General features: G+C 34.1%; 1 protein-coding gene across 3 annotated transcripts in view; it reads right to left on the reverse strand.

Moving 5' to 3' along the window:
* ROCK2 (Rho associated coiled-coil containing protein kinase 2) overlaps nt 1-26,397 on the reverse strand; it is a 151,789-nt gene that overhangs the window by 24,414 nt on the left and 100,978 nt on the right. For all 3 annotated transcript variants that reach the window (XM_074394045.1, XM_010337938.3, XM_074394035.1), the window contains exons 6-20: nt 20,151-20,295; nt 17,216-17,354; nt 15,047-15,138; nt 14,174-14,333; nt 11,657-11,717; nt 11,153-11,164; nt 9,762-9,841; nt 9,386-9,434; nt 8,747-8,882; nt 8,558-8,649; nt 8,068-8,314; nt 7,587-7,693; nt 4,921-5,080; nt 1,460-1,620; nt 888-1,072 (exon numbers count right to left, since the gene is read on the reverse strand). In XM_074394045.1, coding sequence (XP_074250146.1) covers nt 888-1,072; nt 1,460-1,620; nt 4,921-5,080; nt 7,587-7,693; nt 8,068-8,314; nt 8,558-8,649; nt 8,747-8,882; nt 9,386-9,434; nt 9,762-9,841; nt 11,153-11,164; nt 11,657-11,717; nt 14,174-14,333; nt 15,047-15,138; nt 17,216-17,354; nt 20,151-20,295 — 1,826 coding nt within the window. The remainder of the gene's footprint in view (nt 1-887; nt 1,073-1,459; nt 1,621-4,920; nt 5,081-7,586; nt 7,694-8,067; nt 8,315-8,557; nt 8,650-8,746; nt 8,883-9,385; nt 9,435-9,761; nt 9,842-11,152; nt 11,165-11,656; nt 11,718-14,173; nt 14,334-15,046; nt 15,139-17,215; nt 17,355-20,150; nt 20,296-26,397) is intronic.

The raw sequence follows: 26,397 nt of genomic DNA on the forward strand, positions 1-26,397 counted from the left end.
AAAGTGTGAAAAAAGGCTTAGAGAAATTAAATCATTGGCCCAGTGTTGGTTAGCTAGCACGTTACGGAATCAGTATTCACGCCTCAGTCTGTCTGGATCCAAAGCCTCTGTTCTTTCCACTCTATCACACTGTCTTTCATCAAATAACTGGGATCCAATATGACCTTTGGTCATGATTAGGAAAAGTAATTCTCCTTCTAATAGAATAAATGGGAAAACTTTAATAGCATATATACTGTATATTTTATCTTTTTTATAGTTGGGTTCTTGTTATGTGCCCAGGATGGAGTGTAGTGGCTATTCACAGGTGTGATCACAGCACAAAGCAATCTCACTTGGCCTCAAGTGATCCTCCTGCCCCAGCTACCCAAGCAGATGAGACTACAGATGTGCACCACTGTGCCTATAATATTTTTAAAGGATTTTAACAATATGTTCTCAATTTTAAGTAAAATAAATTTTACTTAAAATTTTAAGTATATCAGGTAGAGCACCAGAGTATTTCCTATGACATGACTAAAAATTTACAAGGTATTTATTTAAGTCAAACATTTCTAAGTCTAAGACACTAAAGAAACAAACAACGGGCACATGGACAATAAGCTTGAGAAACAGCCCTGAGGAGGAATCTAAAAGCATGCTGTGAAGATTCCAGATATTTTCTTCTGCCTCATCACCAACAAGTCCTCTATCACATCATAATTAGGTAGCAGCAGGGAAACAAATAAAATCTTGAAGGACAACAGTGACACTCAACATATTACTTGTACAGAAAGAAAGAGAAAACGTGGTCAACAAAGTAAAATGCTCAAAAGAAAATACACAGATACACCAAAATTAACTTATACACGGATAACTGGCAAATTAAAATGTCTCAATTAACTTACTTTCGAAGTTCAGCATTTTGTTTTTCCAAGTTCATTTTCATTTCCAGGAGATGGTTATTCTCTTGCTTTAACTGCTTTTCTGACATTTTTAGTGTGTTAACCTGCTGTGTTTGCATCTTCAGGTCATTTTGTGTAAGGCAGCGCTTCTGAGTTTCTTGCTCTATTTTTAATGTCAGGTTTCTAACCTAAGAAATAAATTGTGTACTTGTTACATAAGTACATTATTTCTACTTATCTCATCAACGAAGCTGGTATAAAATATTGTGATGTAACACAAATGTTTTACCCGTAGGTAGCTAATTCATTTCATAGTAAAGCATTTTTTTGGTATTTTTAATTATGTTATAAATGTATTTTTAAATAAAATATGATCTTTAAGATACATGTAACTTTAAAAATGTTTAAATTATGATTTAGTATATCATCAAAATTTAGTTAAACCAACAGGCTGTAGACTACTATAAGAACTACTTTAAAATTATGAAATCATAACCCTAAATTCTTTATAACCCTAAATTCTTATTTATAAATTCATTAGTTTATTATGAATCATCAGTACCCTTAATACTTACATCCTCATTTAGCACATCTTTCTGTTTAAGGAGCTCATTTATTTTCTGCTGTGACTGTTTGAGGTCACAGTCTAATATAGAACATCGTTTCTCAGCTTCTAGCAATAGATTCTCTACTTTCTGTTTTAAAGTTCTTTCCTCCAGGAGCTTCTTCTCCATTTCTAGTACAATAAAAATGAACATAATAATAAATTTACATATAAAAGAAGTATATGAAATATATGACAGTGCTAACAAAAATTATAATAAATAATGCTGCCTTATATTTGTATTTTCAATTTAATATTTTAATCATAAATTTATAAATAAAAGCACATTAAATATATGACACCATACTAATAAAAATGGTAAATGATACTGCCTTATATTTTATTAATTTTTTTTTTTGAGACAGTCTCATTCTGTTGTCCAGGCCAGGGTGCAGTGGTGCCATCTCGGCTCTTTGTAACCTTCTGGATTCAAGCAATTCTCATGCCTCAGCCTCCAGACAGAACTTGGATCACAGGTGTGCACCACAACACCCAGCTAAGTTTTGTATTTTTAGTAGAGATGGGGTTTCACTATGTTGGCTAGGCTGGTCTCAAACTTCTGGCTTCAAGCAATCCACCCACCTCAGCCACCCAAAGTGCTGGAATTACAAGCGAGAGCCGCTGGGCCCAGCCTTAATTTTCAATTTAATATTTTCACTACTCCTCCAAATATATTTGAAATGTCAAGAATTTCATACTTGAAAATTAGGAGTTTCATAGGGCATAAAAATGTATCACACTCTGTAATATTACATCTATTCTAATGGAAGCAAGAAAATTCTGCCTTTATTCACATTCCATAAGATGCTTACTTCTTTTAAATAAAGAATTCTTTTATTTTACTGATATTTCTATGTCTCTTCGTATTACTATTTTTACCTTAAAACAATCCAGGTAGATTCTATGATCTCCATAGCTCTTTTCATATTAACGCATTATTATGCAGGTCTTGAAAATTATGTTTTAGGGTGGTGGTAAAAGACAGGACTCTGGAACCAAACTTTCTCAGCTTAAACCCTGGGTCTAACACTGTTTGGGCAAGTGATTCACCTCTCTGGATCTCTGTTTCTTTATCTCTAGAATAGAGATAACAGCAGCTACCTTCCTAGGGAGGTTGTGAAGATTTTAGTTAACACATATTTACCACTTAAATGCTGCCTGTCAAACGGCAAGCATTTAGTAAGTGCTTATTATTTAAGAAGAATTTTTAATGATCTAAGGAAACGTTCTTAATGTCTTTTTTCTTTTTTTTTTTAAACAAAGCAAAATAGTATAGGAAATGGAGAAAATTTACAAAATAGCATCCTAACTCATAGGATTATGAGTAATCTTTGCTTTTTTTCTTTATACTTTCCTGTATTTTCTAAATTATTTACAATAAACGTTTAATCTATTTTACTTATCAGAAGGCAAAGTTCCACGTGATTTCAGTGTTAAATGTCAGTCATCAAAGTTAAAGGATTATCTTGATATATTTATTGATTAGTACTTCACATTCAATTATGGCTCCTCTGCTTTTTCATAACTAATGTTCAACATCTAATTATCATCTATTACAAAGTTATAGTAGGTAAAAATTAAATCTGTGAATATTTAGTGTTTAATGGTCTTCACAAGTGAAGAAAAATGAAACATTCCTCTTGTAGTATTAATAACAGTCAAGTATTTCTAAACACTTTAAATGTTTTACTGTACTTGATTTTCACAACAACATAACAATACTATAATTGTCCCTTCACAGACACAGAGACACAGAAAGTTTAATTAGACAAGGTCACATAGCTAATAATTATTTGGTAAGCCATGTTCTTAATCCAAAGAGCCAATGACATGCAACAGAAGGACCAAAGGCTTTAGCCTCAGAGTTGAATACCATCTATGATATTTAACAGTTTTGTGTACTCATGTGTAAAATATGGAAGTCATCGTGTATCTTACATTAGCGCTATAATTGAAAAAAATGTAGTTAATACTGAGTTGGTTGATTTTTATCAGTTCAGAAAACAACCACTAAACAAATGTCCTAAATTTAAAAAACCAATCACCTAATGTAGGCATTGAGAATAGAAAGAGAGATCACTGAGGTAATGAAAATACTTTTTTTTTTTTCTCTGAGATGGAGTTTTACTCTGTTACCCAGGCTGGAGTACAACGATACAGTCATGGCACACTGCAGCCCTGAACTCCTGGGCTCAAGCAGTGTTCCTGCATCAGTCTCCTAAGTAGCTGGGACTACAGGCGCACATGACTACACCCAGCTAATGTTTATGTTTTTTGTAGAGATGGGGTCTTGTTATGTTGCCCAGGGTGGTCTCAAACTCCTGGGCTCAAGATATCCTCCCACCTTAGCCTCCCAAAGTGTTAGAGTTACAGGTGTGAACCAGCATGCCCAGCCTGATATATTTTTCATCTTGTTTTGAGCGGTAGTTTTTTGAGTATATTACAAAATGTCAAAAATGTTTATATTTTATTATTGCATGTAAATTATACCTCAATGAAAATAATTCAACTCTATCTTCTAGGCCACAGACAAGGAAATACGGCCCAGTAACTTTCTCCCTTACAATTAGATTTATCTAAAGAAAGTGCTCATTTCATTTCTTATCATCCTGATTTAGTGCCTTAAACTACACTGATTTTACTAAGAAAATCTATCATTTTAATTACACGCAATAATTAAAAGGCTATTTTTCTAAGTTATTTCATAAATGTTATGCTTCAATGTGTAAAGAAATTTTTGTTCAAGAGTATTAAGGCTTTCACAAGAATATCTTAAACTACTGATTTTCTTTGGAATTTCAGAGTTATTATAATTATAAACAATTTGGAAAAGAAGGAATTATCCTAAGACAATTCCAGGAAAAAGGCTAGTTTATGGAAAGGTTAACTTTGTTATCCATTAGTATTATACGGCCTGACCAAATCTGGCTATTATCTTCATCACATTAGAGATCAAAATACTCAGTGACCTTATATTCTACTTAGACCACCTATTACTTTTAAATTCTTACCTTGCATAAACTGGCCAAGAATTTTATAATACAAAATTATTGTGTTACAAGAATTACCTGTATCAGTAGTAACAGGTATATAGAGTGAAGTTCTGGATATACCTTGTTATTACTGACACAGGTATACAGAGCGGTACAGATATTACCAGGTATATATATTGAGAAATATTAATTTCTCTCTGATCTAAAAATCTGATCAAGTAATTCTGCGTTTGGGTCTTACTTTCTTAGAAATGATTATTGTAATGATACAAAGAAAAAATAATATAATATCTATGTAAAGCTTCTCTATTAGTTTCTTTCCCTCCAGTTCCCAATATTTGATAACGAAATATAAACAAATATGTCTCAAAACCAAAGAGCTGAACACAGAATCAATTCTTAGGAAAATCCTCTGGAAAACTCTTTAAAAAATGCATACCTTTCATGGCTTCTGATTTAGCTTCTTCAATGGATTCATAGATCTTATTTTTATCTGCTAGTCGTGCCTTCGTGGCCTTATGTTCAGCTTCTTCTTGTTCTAGGCTCTGTTGTATAACTTTTAGTTGGTATGTCATATCTATTTCCATGTTGCTTTTTTCCTATTAAATATTTAAAATGCAGTGATCAACAACAACAAAAAGACTAGCTCGCAATTTCAAAAACTTTCTAAAATTTTTTTTTCTTTTGGAGACAGTCTTGCTCTGTCACCCAGGCCAAAGTGCAGTGGTGTGAACATGGGTCACTGTAGCCTCAATCTCCCCAGGCTCAGGTGATCCTCCCACCTCAGCCTCTAAAGTGACTGGGACTATAGATGTTTGCCACCACTCCTGGCTAATTTATTTTATTTTTGAATGTAGAGACAAGGTCTCACTAAACACTGCCAATGCAGGTCTTGAACTCCTGGGCTCAAGGGATCCTCCCACCTCAGCCTTCCACAGTGCTTGAGATTATAGGCATGAGCTGCTGTGCCAAGCCTTAAATGGTTTTTTAACAGGCTTAACAAGAATGTTCAGTATTTCCTCTCTCATCTTCACTCAAACCTCTTAGGATAGTAATCTATATACTTCTTTACTTCCCACTGCACCCAACAGTCCACATCATCACTCTGCTATTCTAAGATCTGCATCAAGATGCCTTAATCTCAACAAAAAGAGCAATGCTATTCTCAATATCAAATTCTAAAGACCCTTTTCAGTCTTTATCTTATTTGAACTACTGCCACCCTTAAAGTTATCCCTTGGCACTGCTGACCTTGTACTCACTTGGTTCTCTCCACTGAGCTTGCATCCTTCATGCTGTTCCTGATGCTTTCCCAGGTGCGCCTTAAATGATGGTGTTCTAAGCCCCAATGGGTCTCCTATTTTCTACATAGACCCCAAAGATTTTCTAATTCTTTGATTTCTATAGTTCGTATCATAAATGTGATAAAATTTTTTCCAAATAAAACCTTTCATACAAAAAATGATTTCTCAAACCACATAATCCACCAACAGAGTAAATCTACTCTGTCCTTAAAAAAAAGAAGTTAAATAAATCACTACTTTACACAATCTCTTCCCAGATTGGCTATTCCACTCATATGATTTCAGCTACGTACGTACCAATGACTCAAATATTTCTATACTACTATAGTCTATTGCATTGCAGACATTCTAATTTGGCTATCCTATAGGTACCCTCAAACTTAAGAGGACTAAAGTGGCTTTATCACTGCCTCTTCTGAATGAGCTAGCTTTCCTTTATTCTTTATTAACTAACAGTATCACTATATATCCTGCCACAACCTATAAGCCTGGGACTCATCTTTGACTGCTACTCATGTGCCATATCAAATCAACTACTAAGTGCTGCCAAATGTTCCTCACCCAAGTATTTTTGAGTCTTCCAATTTTTCCAACCTTTTAATGGCTGTACCAAGTCTCCCATTAGTCTTGTCCTCTTCAAATCTATTCTCCACACAGTACACAGTGATCTATCTTTAATGTACCTCTACTAAAATCGTCCAATTTAAAGCCCTTAAGTGGGGAGCCCATTACTATATTCAAAATGTCTTAATAGAGCATTCGCCATCTTGCATGATCTACCTCATGCCTAGCTCTGTAGCCTCACTCTGACCTGAGTTCCTTATGTCCTTACATAAGGACCACAATGTGATCTTCAAGCCAATCTAACCTGACATTTTTTTTTTTTTTTTTTTTTTTTAAGTTTCACTGGAACATAGTCACACCCATTCCTTTATGAATCACAGCAGGGCTTAACAGTTGCAAGAGACCATATAACCCACAAAAGCTAAAATACTTACTATCTTGCCCTTAACATATTAAAGTTTGCTGACCCCCAACTCTATACTCTAGAAATATTGAACAGTTTTTATGTAAATAAATGAACAATGCCTTTTTTATTTTCCATCCTCTATGTCTTTGCTCATGCTATTCTCCCTAATTTGGAATATGCCTTTGCCCTTCCAATCAATCCTGCTGTCAGGTTAGGGATGCATCCCATACACCCAATACATGTACCCTGTCCATTCTTATCATTCTATTTGCCATACTGCATTAGAATTATCTTTGTGCTTCATTATTACTTTTAAACTTACCTATTCGACTGTGACATTATTCAGGGAAAGTACTGAATAATGTCCTGATGTTTCTACCACATAAAATGCACTGAATATTTAGCTGAGTAAATAAATAAGTGAATGAAAATAAAATGCTAACTGCATAGACTCTAGAAATCATCCCTTTCTTAGAGTATTTTAAAAGAAAAACTTCTAAATGCCAAAAGTCACAGTGACTTTATATGTCATTTTTAAGACATGTTACGAGTCAAAATTTGAGTTTTACTTGGATTCCTAGAGAGATCCTCATTATCTGCACTCCAGGATGGGTCCCCTTCCTTCATGAGCAGCCAGCATGCTAAGGACTGCTTGTACAGTGTTATGGTAAGCCTGGAAATACATCTGTTACCTACACAAACAAGTCCAAATAGGAATCCATGAGCATGTGGAAATATTCCAGTTAGTGATTTCTCTTAGTTTAGAATAATTCTTCTAATCTGAAAGTCTACTGTCAATTTTCTTATGCAAAAATTTAAAACATGTTTTACCTTTTCCAAATCAGTAAATCTCTCCTGTAGCTGTCTCTTCTCCAGTTCCACTTTTGCTAATAACATTTTGCCATTCTTTAAATCTTCTTCTAGGCCAGATATTCTACCTAAAAAGTGCAACATTTTTAAAAACATTAAACCCACAAGTTTTATGTTCAATTAAGAATAAAATGTTTGCAAGCCACCTTATATTTTGGAGCTGTTGTTTGTGAAGAGGAGTTTTATATTGTTGGTATTGTACTTTATAGTTAATTCAAATGGAATCCAATCTACTACCTGAAGAGTTTAATACTTAAAATCATACCATTTGAAATTAAATCCTTTGTTCATAAAATTTTATCAATGTATTTCTAATATTCTAACTTTATATAAGAGTAGTATATTCAGAAATGTGCTACTCCAGCACACTATCCATCATCTAGAGTTATTTCTAAAATAAGAATCATCAAAATTAGTTCAAGGGCAACCACGACTTCAATACCTTGTAAATCATTAATTATCTCTGATCCATGGGTTCGATCCCTCCTTTCAGATTCTAGAGCTGACTGAAGATTGATAAATTCCTTTTCAAGTTTTAACTTGGCAGTCTCCAGCAGGCAGTTTTTATCTTGTAGATCTCTATTGTTAGACTCCAGCTGCTGAATCTGTTTTGAACTTTCTGCCTGGGTTTTCCTTAATCGGGCGGCAGTATCAGATTCTGTTCTCAGTAAAGCATTGGTTTCATCCAGCTGTTATTCCATTCAAAACCAAACAACAACCAACAAATAAATACAGATACAATGTAATAAAAATAAGTCAATGTATTCCCCCATTAGAAACTATTTAAAATAAACAAAAACCTAAAAATATTTTCTAAATGATTTCTAAAATTAGAGACAAAGGCCTTTTGCAACACTGTCAATTAAAACCAATGTTATCACACAGTCATAAATAAAACTCAGTATCTTTATTAAAAATTGAGATCCACCTACTTGTCTCTGGAGTTGATTCACTTTCTCAGTGGATATTTGAGAGTTTTGATTTCTTTTTTTCAAATCTTCAAGTTGATCTTTTAAGCTGTTAACTATAATAAAAAGCATTTCAGTGGCAAGCTTAACATATCACACATACACACACTTAATTTTTTTCTTGATAAGTAATTAATATTCTACACCACAGACCATCGTTTTCCAAATTTCGTTTCTTGTCTGCTTCATGATCAGCTTTCCTCTGATATTCTGCATTTTTGTGCTGAAGAAGCGCTTTTTCTCTTTCTAACTGTCTTAATGCTGATTCCACACTTTTCCTTAAGGTAATCTGAAATAATGCTTCAAGTTAGTATCAAAAAAAGTATGTATAAAAATAAAATCAAAACAAAAATACTTGTTATTCCAAACAGATAAAAAAGACCTATCACTGCTTTTTTGTTAAAACTATAATAATGCTTTCTACATTTGTAAACTAGCATACTACTCTTAAATCACAAGGACCGTAAATGTTGTTTGCTATTCAAAGTCAGTGTTCCTATAACTTTCCATTACTACTGAACTATCATTATTTAATACTATGGCCTAAAATGTTATGAATAGCAATTTTTTTCCTTGAAATATCTACACATACTAAATTAAACCGTTTGCAAAAACATAACAGAATGAAGCCTATTGTAACATGATTTCCCTATAATTTAGTCCTGTCCACCAACACTACAAGTTAGGTTTCAAAGTATGTATTACTATGGTACTAAGAGAACTCCTTAGGTAAGTCAGACATGAAAGATTTTCACTAACAAAAATGTTAATGAAAGAGTGGGGCAACTTTACCTCCTCTTCTAGCTCCTTTGCTGTTTTTTCTAGGCGAGTATTAACAGATCTGAAGGATTAAAAAAAAAAAAAGTAAATAACTTCTAATTTACAATAAAACATAGTCTATAAATTTAAAAATAATTACATAATTACTTTGTAGTTCTTTTTTTTTTTTTTTTTTTTTTTTGAGACCAAGTCTCACTCTGTCGCCCAGGTTGGAGTGCAGTGACACAAACTCAGCTCACTGCAACCTCCGACTCCCAAATAGCTGCCTCGGCCTCCCAAAGTGCTAGGATTACAGGCGTGAGCCACTGTGCCCAGCCATAGCTCTCCTTTTTTTTAGTAAATGTTTAAACTTAAATTTTATAATGTAATATTTATCTATAAAACATACTTGCATTTCTGTTCCAGTTCCTCTTTAGCCTGTATCTCATTGCTAAGATGTTCCTCTAATGTATACAGTTTTTTCTGAATCTGTCAAAAAACAAGAATCTGTAATTATATATTTTGGTCATATTTAAAAATGAGAGGCTTAAAGAAAACAATGATAAGCTTATTTTGTCTTTCCACTAAACACAATGTGCCCCATAACGGCACAGTATTTGTACCTTCTTAATGTGACTTATATTGATAAAGGGAAAAACTCTCCCACCTCCTGCTTTCTATCACAGTACACATGTATGTATGAACACATTTATGTAACTATGCATAAGAAGCTCTAACTGTGGCAGAATTGTTCTGTGATACAAAGTTTCAAAATCATTATAAAGAGTATCACCTCTGGTATCCTCTGCTGCTTTTCTACGAATTATTTACTTGAAAATATTGTCATTATTTGGGCTACTCAGATAAAAATAAAAGGTGTACATCTGAAACAAATATTCAGAGTATTCAACTGAATATGCTCAAACTTATAGTGCTGTAGAAAGTAAGAAAACATACTCTTTTATATCTTCTTACATAGTGCTGGTCATAGTACTGTGGAGTAATCAGTAACTTTTGAATAAATGATAGCTAATTAATTATAAGCCATCTCTTCAGCAGCTTTCCCTAGTTATGTAAGTCTTTAAACAAGCTAAGTTACAGGAACTATTAATCCATTTTTGGAACATTATTTACTTTTTAAAGAATTTAACTTTTTGAGCTCGTGTGGTGCCTTTGGTAAAATGTCAGGCACTTTACAAATGTTATCTCGTTAATACTCACAAAAATCCTACAAAGATGGTAGTATTGTATCTACTTGATAAATTGAAATTCAAAAAAGGTAAATAACCAGGCCAAGATAGCATAGTTAATAAGTGGCAGCACCAAAAATCAATGCAGGTTTATTAGACTCCATGACAATGTTCTTTCCATTATTCTTTCTAGTGATTAGGTTCTCCATGGTTTTAATACTGCATCTATCTTAAGCAAGATACTGCATCTATCTTTATTTTCCTTTAATAAAAATATATGTATAGGCTAATGAACTAGTCAAGTTTAATTGCTTTTGGCTATGACTGCATTACAATAATTTGAGCACACCAGTTATCACATGCTAATCAGAAGTTCTTGCTGCCAATTATACATATTTGATAAATAAAAACAAAATTACATAATACATATTTGATACAACAGATCTACAGAACAGTAATAAAAGAGATACTTGGTAGGAAAAGGTTGGGAACTTCTCTCTTGGATGGATGTAGGACTCCAAATGCTAGGTAGGATATGACTACATTTAAACATTGCGAGAGTGATAGAGTTTTTCTCAGTTTTTCAATGTATTTGACAACATGAACATACCTCTTGACTTTCCTATTCAAAACAAAACAGAAAACATATTAAAATTTTAAAATGCTGGTTATATTCTGTAAAATTCCTAAAACACAAACCATAACAAGATTATCCAACCTGCTTTTTTAGTTTTCATGTTTGAGGAAAAAATGCCTAGCATCATCATTTACGTGTATGTGTATATACATGTATGATTTAGCTTTGCATGCATTTACAAATTATAGAAGTCAATTTTCTAAATGTTATTATAGTTGTTTACAAACTTCTTCTATCACTTTGGCACTCAACTAAGATTAAACCATGCAGAAGTCCTCTTTGTGCTAGCCATCATATCTTGTAGAAGGATACTATTCACATAAAAGAATCATTGCAATGCTGTGTTAAACCGTATTACAGAAGGAATGCCATCTGATTTTAAAAGGAGCATCAAATTAGCTTTTTAAAAATATGGGTATCACTAAAATATTTAAACATGCAACTAAAATAACTACAGCAGTAACAATTTATACATACTTCATTTTTCCTCAATTGTATTGAATCATTTTCTCGGCAAGATGGAGAGTCACTTAATAATCTACATGGAAGAGGGGAGAAATAAATTCTTTTACATTTCATTTTAATACATTTGCTGTCTTATTCCAATTATTCTCAGACTTAAATATCAAACACAGATATCCCTCTTTTTACTTCAACACATCATTTTAAATGAAGCAGTATTTTTCCTTCATGAGATTTTTATCATTTTCAGTAATTTAAAATGCTAGGGCTGGGCGTGATGGCTCACACCTGTAATTCCAGTACTTTGGGAGGCCAAGGCAGGCAGATCACCTGAGGTTAGGAGTTCGAGACCAGTATGACCAATGTGGTGAAACCCTATCTCTACTGAAAAAAAAAATACAAAACTTAGCTGGGCGTGATGGCAGGTGCCTGTAGTCTCACTCGGGAGGCTGAGGCATGAGAATTGCTGGAACCCAGGAGATGGAGGTTGCAGTGAACCGAGATCACATCACTGCATTCCAGCCTGGGTGACAGACTGAGACTCCCTATCAATAAATAAGCAAACAAACAAATAAATAAATGCTAAACTTTTCTTGCCTTTCCCTATTATGAGATAACTAGTCCTTTATTTTGTTTGCACCAGACTCACTAAATCAAATGATACTTCCCACCTCTTTATCTTATTAGCTAATTTTTCTTTCTTTTCTTAATCTATCACCCAGGCTGGAGTACAGTGGTACAATCACAGCTCCCTGCAGCCTCAAACTACCAGACTCCAGTAATCCTCCTGCCTCAGCATTACAAGTAGCTAGGAGTAGAGGCACATACCACACGTGGCTAATTTTTTGTGGAGAAACGATCTTGCTATGTTGCCAAGGCTGGTCTTGAACTTCTGGACTCAAGTGATCCTCTCACCTCAGCCTCTTAAAGCGCTGGAATTACAGGCGTGAACTGCCTGCAATAGTCATAGTTTCTGTAACTATTTCATTCTTCTATACCATCTTCTAGAAAAAGACATCTCTTCTCCTTTATAAGGATAGCATGTCTTTATCTCCAGGTCTTAATATGCAAATCGTCACTTCTATTTTACTATCAGTTTCTGTCAACTGGGTCCTTCCCTTCTGCCTACACCATGCTTGTGCTTCTCCTGGCCCTGATATCCTCATTTTGGTCAGCATGACAATAGTTTTCAGAACATTTTCATTACTAGGGTGACCAACTCATCCTGGTTTGCCTGGATTTTTCCTCGTTTTGCAATGAAAGTCCCATGCCCCATCCTAGGAAACCCCTCAGTCCTGGGCAAACTGCAATGGTTATTAAGATCATTACACACTACACACACAGATATACTCCAAGTTTGTCAAATATATGTTTCTCAAATATCTTTAATGCCTCATTCAACTATTTAACAGTTTTCAGTGGCTTCCCAATGCCAGGTGGTCAAAAGTCCCTTAGCAGAGCACACAATCATCTGTTGCTTATTCTTCCCCAAAACTCACTCCTCTATCATTTTTTTTTTTTAAAGACATGGTCTCACTCTGTCACCCAGGCTGGAACAGCTCATTCCAACCTTGAATTCCTGGGCTCAAGTGATCCTCTCACCTCAGCGTCTGAGTATCTGGGATTATAGGCACTGACTACCATATCTGGCCTTTTTTTTTTTTGGAGAGGGGGCATGGGGAGGGTAAAGACAGGATTTTACTTTGTTGCCCAGTTGGTCTAGAACTCCAGGCTCAAGCTATCCTCCCACCTCAGCCTCCCAAAGTGCTAGGGTTACATGTGCGAATCACAACACTCGGTCTCAACATATTTTCTAATCTTACATCCAATACTCACTTCAGTTAACCAATGTTTACTGAATGATCCTATGTCAGATTCTCTGCCAGATAAAGAGATTACAGGCAAGAAAATTACACAGTCTCATCAAGTCTTCCAAACAGTCATACAGTAGCACATGCTCTATGTTTGAGTGCTACTGGACTACACTACTCTGCTCCCAATGTATGCTTACATTCCAAACATTTGCTCCCAGTATTCAACACCTCACAATTGTCCCCTAATCTCCCCATATCTCAGCTCCTGAAAACCTTTTCTTGTTAGACCTGGCTAAAATGCCATCTCTTCCTGGAGGTCTGACCTGACTTCTCCCTACTCCCACCCAAGAGATAACTTCTGTTTTTCTTCTGAACCTCTCCAGATTCTCTAAGCATCTTTCTTAAGGCAACTGTCACATTCTACCCTTCTTTATGACTATATAATTCTCTTATATCCTTCATGAGATGACAGGTTTTTTCAAAAACATGTATTAGTTTTTACTCTATATCACCAAAAGAATGTAGAATGGTGTCTTGCAATAACTCACAAATGAATAACATATAACATTTAGAAATAATAAAGAATTTTTCTGCTGACAGTCCTTTTGGAAAAAAACAAATTAATACTTTATCTTCTGTAATTCATTCTCAAAATAAAATATCATCTTATAGCTAGATTCTAAAAACAGTAAAATTTAACAAATAATAAACCACATACAAATTTTCTCTATAGTAGGTAAATCCTATGAAAGGCAGCTGATTTCCAACAAAAGCTTTAGGAATTGGGAAGGTTTCTACATCTCCTTTGTCATCTTCAATGTCATCAAAATTGCTACTATCTATGTCACTGCTGAGTTCAGGTACTACAGGAGCTGCCGCTATTAAAAGAAAAGAAATGAATTATTTCATTCATGACCAAAATACATCATATAAACCATCCTATTTTATTACTTATTATTTCATAACACTACATAAATTTGTAGCAGCACATTTTCCATTTTATTGATTCACAGAATTAAAATTTTATAGTTTATTGATATATTAGATCAGTTTTAAATATAGATTAACCAATTAAATGAGGAAAGCAGCATATTGTTATTAAAAATTGCAAGAAACAATAATTTACACAGAATTTAGAGACCTCAATGTTCTATATTCTTTAAACAGAAATATTTCTTACCCTTAAAATGAATCAATGACAAATATACATAGTAAAAATAAATTACTATGCTAACCACAGTATTTAAGAGTATTTAAATAATTAACTGTTGATTCGTCAATTCAAACACATTTAAAGGATTATATTGCCTTGATTCTGAAAATTATCAAGATCTACAAAGCTTAACTTGGCAAATTAAGAAATGTGTAATGTTTATTATAAAAGTGTTGAGAAGTATTACTAATAGTTTGCTAAGATACTGAGGAATATTTAGTTATAAATATTGCCACAGAACAAATTTGAATTGAATTTCTCAATTTAAAAATGAGTTAGCATTAAGAATTATCAAACATGCTTGTTATTTCAAAAAAGGAATAAACTCATGAGTTTTAAAATGTGATGGAAAGAAAATATTTGGGTTTATTGACTTACTTTCTCTTATGTTATCCCAATGCCACTGATCATTCTTAAAGAAAGGATGCTGTCTGATTTCTTCTACCCCATTTCTCCCAAGTCGTACCTCCCTAAATGATGCGGTTAAAGATTGTATTATTTAAAAATTACAAAATAAAAAGATTAGCTCTATGTCAACAGTTTAACCAAAATAAGGATCACAAGTAAATTTGAGATATTTTTATTAAAAGATTCAGCTTAAATGTTTCTCAAAAATAAACAGTCCCAAGTTACTGCATGTGATCGCTTTAGATAGATTTTTAAAACTGTAATGCATAATAAATGTCATGGGAAGTAAAATGTTTCTGTCTACAGTTTGCAAAAAAAATTCACCTGCATGTGCCACAACTGAATGACAATAACTTCAGGATGTAAACAGACATAGTCTAACTTATGGCAGAGAAGAGTTATTCAAAACTTCTCTAATAGAAATATTGTTTTAAAAATCTCTCCGTTTCCTAAAAAGAATTCATATGTTATGTTTGGAGCTATCCATATTTATTCTGATAGATTATCTCTCTACGTGTATATTAAAGTTATTCTGCATATACGAAAAATGTCACAAAGAATTTCATTCTTTGACCCTCTGAGTCTTCAATGAAGAGTGTATGGAAATAGAGAGCATTTGTGTTATACATGGCCCTGGAGCTATGTTTAACATAAATAGGAAAACCCGTAGACCTTAAAGGGAACTGTTCCTAGGCATATTTATGGCATTAACTTATTTTCAAAATATCTGTTTTCCACCTACAATCATTCCTTAGACTGCACACCCCCATCCAATAACTACTAACTCAAATCTTTCATAACACTCCTTTCATTAACATAAAACAGGTGTACCCTATGGTACAATTTAACATCCGGCACAAATTATGACCATCCCTACCAATCCTGCTCAGTTCTCACATCAAACATTATACAGGCTTTGTTCTTCTTCCACCCTATCCTCTAGAAAGAGGCATCTCTCCTCCTTTTCAAAGATAACATCTCCTGATCTCCAGGTCTTAATATATAAATCATCATTTCCATTTTACTCTGGGTTTATCAGCACTGACTGCTCATCAACCATGTAACTGACGGATATTAAAGTTTCATTCTACAAATGATTAATAGATAAAAACAATGATCCTCTTTGATGAAAAAAAGGAAAAATGTTTTGTAATATTCAGTTTGATGAGGGGAAAACAATTTTATTAATAGAAATACATTCTGATATAACTTCTCTGGGGATCAATTTTATAACATCACCCAATTTTAAAATGCGCCATATCCCAGAATTCCATCTTTTAAGATTTAATCTATAAAAAGTTTGCAGAGATGAATGTGTGAGGATAGTCACTGCAGTAATGCTTGTAACAAGTTAACAATGAGGAATCTTGGCACAATCAAGCTAGAAGTGCCCTTCCTTATGTATTTTGAGCCCACTGTTTCATGGATGAGTAAAATTATTTCCCCAAAAAGTAAAAATAATTTCCCCAAGATCACAGAGCTGATGTGTAAGTTTGGACAAGGGTGTGAGCAGTCTCTTGTATATGTTGGTCCTTTGACAGGATGACTACTATCACAAATATAAAATGGGACATTAGAAAAAAATTGAATGGAGTAACCAAGGAAGAGAAATAAAATAGTTTTCTAGCTTCTCTTTTTGAGGCAGGTTTTCATACCTTTGTTCACCTATTTTGTTTTTAAAAGTATAGAATTTCCGGATAGCCTTGCTCATATTCAAATGCAAATTAAAAAGAGTTACGGAGGAAGCACTCCCAAGTCTAACATGAACAGTCTTTAAGATGATAACCTATTGAGTATTTATTTACACAAAATCCTCTCAAAAGTTATATAAGAGTAATATAGATTAACCAGCTTGGGGGATAAAATGTGAACAATATAAAAGTTGTACTTCTTTCAAATCCATTATTTTCCCAAGTTCTATTTTTTTCCTCTTTAGACATGAGGGTTAAAGTTAGAGTTAGACTACAAATGAGTTGTACACATACGACTTAACATTAGAAAAAGGCTAACCCCAAATTAGATGCTACTTGGATAATGAGAGGCTGACTGATTTCATATGTAAATAAGCTAGGTATGCTTTTATTTCTACAAATTTAAACATAAAAGGGTTTCTCTACAAAGAAATTCAATGTACATTACCTATCTGTTAAGAAGGCACAGATGAGATTCTTTGCATGTTTAGAAATTTCTGCATCTTCAGGGAAGCACAGTGAATTCTTATGATCCATAATTTTGCTATATGTTCCTACAAGTGAATCTGCATAAAATGGAGTATCCCCTAAAATTTCAAGGAAGAAGATACTGAGTGTAACAGACAATGCAAATGAAATACTTTTCATCTAATATTTAAATATGTTAAGTTTAAATTTGTCACATGCATGGAAGAACAAATATTCTATGGGCACAGAGTCCTAGTCAAAACAACAGACATACTGTTATATTTAAAACAAAGAATATATTTAAATTGTAACACTCACCAATGATCCCTCATCCCTTAAAAGCAAAATAAAATCAATGATAACTCCAGAATTTGATTTTTTTTTTTAACATAAGAAAGGAAATGTTGTACTGAACAGTTGAAGAGAAGAATTTTCTATGTGGGGTCAGACAAGAGTCCTTTAATGCTTGAGCTGGATCAGCATTTTGAAATCACTCTCTAGAGCCACATTATACAACACAGTTGCTACTAGCTATAGGTGGCAATTTAAAGTTAAAATGAATTAAATAAAATAAAAAACACAATTCCCTAGTTATATTAGTCACATTTTAAGTGCTTGATGCAACCAGTGGTTACTGCACTAGACAGCACAGATATAAATACTTCCCATCATGACAGGATGGACAAGGCTGCTCCAAGAGTTAAACCAGCTCTATTATTTTACGTAAGAGGAAGTCAGGCCCAGAGAGGCAGACTGTGACTAACTTAAAATGACATACAGGTAGAGTTAAAAGAGGGCACTAATGGTCTTCCCATGCAGTGTTCTTAATGGCTGTGATAGATGCACTGAAGCAAGTATAAAGATGGCAAATGTTGAAGGCACTATATTGGCCAGTACTCAGCGAAATCCACAAGTGTTATAGGCCCTGCCAGTACACCTACACTACAAGTAACTTTAATGAAAACCTGACTTTCCCAAATCAGCCAATCCAAAACTTCAAAAAATGTCTTCAGGTTGTTATTTTTTGTTTGTGTTCAAAGAAAGGTAGAGGGGAGCTTTGAATTCAAGATTTTATTTTTTATTTTTTTAATTTATTTTTTAACTTTCTTAAATTAATTTTTTTTTAATTTTATTTTTTAAATTACTACTTTTTTAGACACAGTATCTCATATGTTGCCCAGGCTGGCCTTGAACTCCTGAGCTCAAGTGATCCTCCTGCCTCAGCCTCCTGAGGAGCTGAGCTAGCACCACCCAGCCTGGCAGTCATGAGAATTTAAATGCCTCTTCATCAAACGAGCCAAACTACTTCCTCTAAAGTGCCTTATTTTATAAATCCCTAGTAAGAGTGTCTAGGCAAAAAAAGAGAATACATTCTATTTTCAAAAGATTACAAGACACAACCTAGAACATCATCAGATCAGGCCAAAGGTGGGAGAATAAACAGCTACACGGGACCATATGATGTGTACAAAGAGACTCCCTTTGAAAGGTCCAAAATAAAGTTAGGTCATACTACGACATGAAACAAAACATAACAAGATCAATGCTATACATACACAAGACAGTTACCAAGAGAAGGCAATTTACGTCACAAAAAAGTTCCACAGTAGTTATTATTTAAATTTGCAATTTACCAAAAATTTCTGATTTTCTAGGAATAACCATAATCTATTATCATACAGGTTTTATACTACCATTTCTTTTAGGGTCATCTTTTAGAAAATATATTCTCTAAGTCCAAAAAGTTTATTTTTAACTCTAATTAATTTCATATTATGTTACTAGCCTTGACATACTTGCCTTGGAAAGTGGATTTAGCTACATTTTCAACCCTCATCCCCATGCCAAGTTACTCAGTCACTCGCTTCCTTAGCCATAAGGTATTAATATTTTTATGATCCTAGTACTTAAAAATGGGAAACTTTAGGAACAAAATCTGTGATGTAAAGAAAGTTTTGAAAAACTTCAGGCTTTCAAATTTTGATTTGGTTAAAAAAAAAGAAATAATTAAATTTGCCTCTGAGTTTTCTAAAACTGAAATGTTATAAAATGTGTTTATCTTGATAATCAAATGGTAAACACTCTATAATTTATTACACAAGAATTACAAACAAAATATATATGCAAGTAGTAAACAGAAGGAATACAGTTTACAAAATCAATTATATAATTGCATAAACTAAAGAGATTTTTACTTCTCTACTACTATTGGGACAAATATTAAGTCTTACATTAAATATTATAACAAAATCCTGTAAGAAAATCTTAGAGGGCTAGGTATGGTGGCTCATGCCTAAAATTCCAGCACTTTGGGAGGCTGAGGTGGGAGGATCACTTGAGGTCAGGAGTTTGAGACCAGCCTAGGCAACATGATGAGACCACTCTCTACAAAAGATAAAAAAAATCAGCCAGCTTTGGTGGCATGTGTCTGTAATCCTAGCTACTCGGGAGGCAAAGTGGGATGATGACTTGAGCCTAGGAGAGGTCAAGGCTGCAGTGAGCTGTGTTCATACTACTGCACTCCAGCCCGGGCAACAGAGCAAGACCCTGCCTTCTTTAAAAAAAAAAAAAAAAAAGAAAGAAAGAAAGAAGGAAAATCTTTGAATGAAGGCCCACTGAAGCAGTAAACTTGCTTCTTGTTCTAATATTTTCTTAATTCAAAAATGTCTACTGGAGATATATTTTAAATTCTTTTTATATTCTACTTACTCTATTTAATCACCATGCCAGTATCAGGCTTGGTACTAATTTTCCACTTAACAGTCCCCTGTATCAGATATTACTAATTCCAAGTCTCCAGAAGTCCAATTCTTCCCTATGACACAGGCAATTAATTTCCTTACAGTCTCAAATTCTTGACTGAACTAAAGTATTATAAGAAGAGTTTTGAAAAAAGAAGTTAAATATTTACTTACCCACTAGCATCTCAAAAAGGAAAACACCTACAGACCACCAATCACATTCTCGCCCATAGTAACCATCACCCCCTTGTGATTTCAGAACCTCAGGTGATATATAATCAGGTGTTCCAACTGCTGTATCACAATGTACCATGCCTGTCTGCATAAACAGGAAACAAAGAAAAAACAGATAAGTGTAAAAACACACACTTATAAATGCAATGAATCCATTTATTACTAGATATACAGTAATTACATATTGCTACCAAAAGAACTTCACTGCTGACATGATTTTGGGATACAAAGAATAAATACATTGGAAAATGCATTAAAATGCCTAAATGATGGGAGATCAGGAATAAACTGTCAACCCCAAAATACAGGAGGTTTCCTCAATGAAAGAAGAAAAAGGTTGTAAAATGTAGATTCCATGCAAATCAACAATTTTTGTTTTTCTTATTCTTACACTATAAAGTAGTTATAAGATTAGTACAAAATGTGGCCTTAAAGACTCTGACTTGGGAAAAAGAATCATTAGAGAAAGGACGCTTTCATATTACCAGAATAAACCGAAACAATTAAGATAACAAAGGACCCCAGTTTGGAGGTTGAATAAAGAATTGGATCTTACATTACCAAGAAGAAAAATAAAAAAATAGATCAAATTTTTAAATTTAAAAGATCTTTTAAGTTTGAAAGCTATACATTTAGAAATATGCAGCTGTTGTATCAATATATTTGGCAAGATGATTTTTTAAAACCACTTATCTGTGATTAGTTTCAGTAGATAATAAAATAATCCCTCTCTGATGTCTTTCTGAGAAGTACAATAACCATTATAGGGGTGTGTGTGTCTGCATGCTGGAAAATTAAATGACTAGAGAAGTATAGTGCTAAATGGCATTTCTTCACCTCTAGTTCTGTTCAACTTGCAATGATTTGAGAGATCAATTTAAGTACCCTTTATTTCCTTCACCTGCCCAGTAAAGAATGTGTTGCCCACATTCCTCATAAGGAAGCTATACAAACTACCAAATACTAAGTATTATGGCTACCTTGAGAAAAGGAGCTTGAACCTATTTCGTAAACCTAATTTATGTAACTTTATAGCACTTTTTATTTAAGTGCTATAAAATATGTTAAACATGGGGAGTTAATTTCAAAATTTTTTTCATTCATTCTCAAATTGGCAGAACTAATTCAATGGTTTTATTTTCCCACATATACAGCAAATAGAGAATTAAAGCTATTTTAGTTTGAACAGAAATTTAAAAAATAAATTTTATGGATGTAATTGAGCAACATATGGGAGTAATACTTTGTGTGGATTATTACAAATGACAAATGATGAACAAGACAGTGCCTGACTTCAAAAGGCAGGGTATACAATTAATTTTTATCATGGACTGTCCTATAGTCTAGACTTCTGTTGGGGGAAAAACTAATAGACACTTACTAGGTTAAAGAAAATTTCCTTATTTCACATACATCCATAGAAATTAGACTTGTAAAAAATTATATGAGACGTAGCTACAAAAATCACCTTACTGGAGACAAACACACACACACAAACACATGCAACCAAAGGAAAAATTATTTAGCATTCAAAGGTTCAGAGGAAGGAGAAGAAAGGACAAGATAAGATAGAACTGGCCTAAAGTTAGGCTGTAAAGAACAGATAAATTAGGGTTTAAAAGGAGACAGGGCAGTACGACAAGTTAGATAGGAAAAAAAGAGCATAAAGAAAGAAACAAGAAGAACCTTGTATAAACAGGTTCAAGAAAATGCAGTGAAATCCAAATCCACTAAATGTAAAGTTCCACACAATGAAGGTTGGAAGGGTAGGCTGCCCATCAGTGTGAATAACCACTTGCAGAATAAATCTTAGGTAGGACTAAAGATTTGTATTGATTATAAACTATTATACTCTATATAGTAATTACCAATAGTTTTTACTATACAATAGCAGTTACTAATAGTTAACTACATTCACATACCAATCATTACTCCCTTCTTTCCAGCCTTTGCCCACCCAACAGTGGGCAATATCAGTAAATATACTGCAGATAATGAGATGCAAGGTTTTTACTGTTCAGGAAAGAAACTATATATAAAAAAAAGAGGGGGACTAGAATAAACCTAGTGGTGCTGGACTTGAATCAGAGTTATCAGTATGAACTCCTGATTTTTAATATGCTATTATGAGACATACATAAAATTAAATATAAACATGTGTGCATGTGGTTTATGGTTTAGTACATTTAGTATATACAATACATACCCCCTAACTCTGTCAGCTGACAAGGTCTAGAAGTAATGACAGTCTAGAAGCAAAGAGCACATCTAGCACCCAATTACTGATTTCTAAATGCCATTCTTTAATAAAAAAAATCAGAGCTTCTTGGAGAAGCAGGTGATTCCAGAGCTGAGACAGAAAATATAAGACAAGTCTTGAACATTGTACAGTGTCAAAAAATAAGAAAACGCCTCACAAGGCAGGCATGTGGAAAGGATAAAGAAGCCAACCTAAGGAGCTTTCACAAGATGACAAACTGTGGACTGAGTTTCAAAATATGAATGGGGACTTGCCAGGCAAATTATTAGACAGCATATATATAGGCCAAGAATCATGATATATCATAGTACAGAAATAACTACATGAAACTCAAGACTTCTAAGCCATAAAGTACTGTCAAATGATAGAGAATAGGTACAAAAGCAGGCAAGGGGTCACATCATCAGAAGAAATTTTATGTGACAAGCTAAGGAGTTCAAACTTAATTCAGTAGATGACAGAAATCTAATGAAGGGTATTAAGCTGGAATGCAGGATAACTGGGTATGCATTTTCAAAAGGTTTCTAAATTATTTTATTTTAAATACATCAGATTAAATATATATTTTCTTTTTTTTTTTTTTTTGAGACGGAGTTTTGCTCTTGTTACCCAGGCTGGAGTGCAATGGCACGATCTCGGCTAACCGCAACCTCTGCCTCCTGGGTTCAGGCAATTTTCCTGCCTCAGCCTCCTGAGTAGCTGGGATTACAGGCACACACCACCATGCCCAGCTAATTTTTTGTATTTTTAGTGGAGACGGGGTTTCACCATGTTGACCAGGATGGTCTCGATCTCTCGACCTCGTGATCCATCCGCCTCGGCCTCCCAAAGTGCTGGGATTACAGGCTTGAGCCACTGTGCCCGGCCTTAAATGTGTATTTTCTAAATATATTTAATGTGTTATCATGGACAACAACTATGATATATCGAGATAAATAACTGAAAACAAAAAATTGGTCAATTGAAAATCTTGGAGTTAGTCTAAAAACAATTGAAATGCTTCCTATAAAAGTGGAAAAGAAAAACTGTAAATGCAATTTTTTAAGAGAATCATCTACAGCTTCTGTTTTTGGTAAATTCTTATTTTCAGTAAATTCAGTGTTTTCAGTAAATTCTCTCAATTCATGATATTTTTGTCCATAACACATCAAATACATTTAGCAAATACATATTTAATCTGATAAATTAAAAATAATCTGAGAAATCTTTTGAAAATGCATATCTTTTTTAAAAAAAAAACTTTAAAAAAAGCTACTAGTTAGCTTTTAAAAAATTACAGCCTCTATCTAATCAAATGGCATACACTAGAATATTAACGGATAAAAATCGTATCCTATTTTCAGGTTTTTTTTTTTTTTTTTGAGACGGAGTCTTACTCTGTCACCCATGCTGGAGTGTAGTGGCACCATCTTGACTGACTACAACCTCTGCCTCCCGGGTTCAAGTGATTCTCCTGCCTCAGCCTCCTGAGTAGCTCAAACTATAGGCCTGCGCCACCACGTCCAGCTAATTTTTGTATTTTTAGCAGAGACAAGGTTTCGCCATGTTAGCCAGGCTGGTCTTGAACTCCTGACCTCAGGTGATCTACCCACCTCGGTCTCCCAAAGTGCTGGGATTACAGGCATGAGCCACCATGTCCAGCCTCTTCAGGTAATTTAAAGTATTAACATGTAATATAGTCTTAAAAGGTGGTAAAGGTTGCTATAAAATGCATGACAGGCAGAGTAAACCCAATATAGCAGTAGCTCTCAGCTTTCACTGAGACAAATCTACACATAAATATCTTACAACGTGACTCTCACTGACATTTAGATCAGTTTTTTCTTATTGAGAGAATAAGGGTAATAGAAGAACTGCATCCAGAAAGTTGTGTAATATATGATTTATCAATGATATAATTTAATAAGATACTATTACTCTTAATTCTGATAGTGACAAGTTATTTTAGTCCTTTTAAGTTTATAGTTGTATTTTATTTTTGCTTTTATCCATGGCATAACATTTTATAGGAAGCCAAAATAGCTGAAAATAATTTGTGCATATATGTCTATATTATAGATAATTCTGGCTAATTTTTCCTGTAAAGGGCCAGACTCAATATTTTGGCTTTGTAGGCCACACAGGGTCTCCGTCACACATTTTTCTTTTTTTTAAACAATCTTTTAACAATGTAAAAATTATTTTTGGCATGTAAGCTGTATAAAACCAAGTCACAGGCCTTTGTGTTCTAGTTTGCTAATCCCTTCTGTAAGTGGATGAGAATAAAACTACGGACATTTTTTTTTTTTTTTTTTTTTTTTTTGAGACAGGGTCTTGCTCTGTCACTCAGGCTGTAGGCAGTGGCCTGGTGTGATCTCAGCTCACTGCCACCTCCACCTCCTGGGTTTAAGCAATTCTCATGCCTCAGGCACCCAAGGAGTTGGGATTATAGGCACGCACCATCACACCTGGCTAATTTTTGTATTTTTAGTAGAAACAAGAGTTCACCTTGTTTGCCAGGCTTGTCTTGAACTCCTAGCTTCAAGCAATCTGCCCACCTTGGCAAGTGCTGGGATTACAGGCATGAGCCACCATGCCTGGCCAAAACTATGGACATTTTTCTAATGGCTTCAGTATAGTAACAATAATCAAACAAAGGCACATGAAGTGTTGAATCCTAAACTTGTAATAACACTATTCACGTTAACAACCAATAGAAAATTATAAATTCGATGTACTATAGTTTTAATTAAAAACTCTTTTGTTTTTAAACATTGTATAATTATCCTTAGTATTGCTTGAGGAATGGAGGTTGGGGGTAAAACAACACTTTTACAGCGGAGTATCTGTTTAAATAAAAAATCTTTGACTACATTAGAATGAAGGATTTCTATTCAAAGGAAGTAGATGGGTAACACACTGGAAGATGTTATCAGCAATATCTGCGGAATCACTATCTAGATTACATAAGGAATCCCTGTGCATGAACAGGAAACCAATTTAAAAGAGTTAAAAGATACAAACACGTAATTCACAAAACAGAAATGACTGAAAAATATACAAGAGAGGTTTGTCATCATTAGTTACAAAATTAACATAATTGGCCAGGCACAGTGCCTCACATCTGTAATCCCAGCACTTTGAGAGGCTGAAGCATGAGGATCACTTGAGCCCAGGAATTTGAGACCAGCCTGGGCAACATAGGGAGACAACTGTCCCTACGAAACATTAAAAAATGATCCAGGTGTGGTGGTGCAATGCCTGAGGAGGATAAGGTGGGAGGATCTCTGAGCCCAGGGGTTTCAGGCTACAGTAGCTATGATTACACCACAAAACTCCAGCCTGGGCAATAGAGGAGATCCTGTCTACAACAACAAAAAAAGATTAATGTAATTTTTATTTATTTACTTTTTCCTTGGCTAACTTAGTCCAATAAGATAAACTTAATTGTTTAAATATACTACTGTATATCAATGGAACTGGTAACCCTTAGAGAACTGAATAGTAAGTATTAGCAAGGATATGGGGAGACAAGATCTCTCATGCATTACTAGTAAGAAGTTACATTCACAGTCATTCTCGAGATCAGGCAATTCTTTATGTACCCTCTGATACAGTAGTTTCACTTCTATGTTTATACTTAGAGAATCCCTTCTCAGCATATACATGGGACATGTATAAAGATGTTCAAGACAGTCTTGTTGTTAGCAGGGATTTGGAGGTGACCTAGAAATTCAATATCCAGGGGATAATAAGGTAAACTGATTGACAGATACTAAAGTAGCAGAAAGAAGCAATGAACTAACTGACCTTTATATGGGAGAGACATAAAAACTATGCTGATAACAAAAGTAAACAAAATGACATCTATAGCAAGACACTGTTTATACCAACTAAGAACACATATATGCACACTACACTAATACTCTGCAAAAGCATATGGTAAAC

Source organism: Saimiri boliviensis, chromosome 1 (genome assembly GCF_048565385.1).
Source record: "Saimiri boliviensis isolate mSaiBol1 chromosome 1, mSaiBol1.pri, whole genome shotgun sequence".
Lineage (NCBI taxonomy): Eukaryota > Metazoa > Chordata > Mammalia > Primates > Cebidae > Saimiri > Saimiri boliviensis.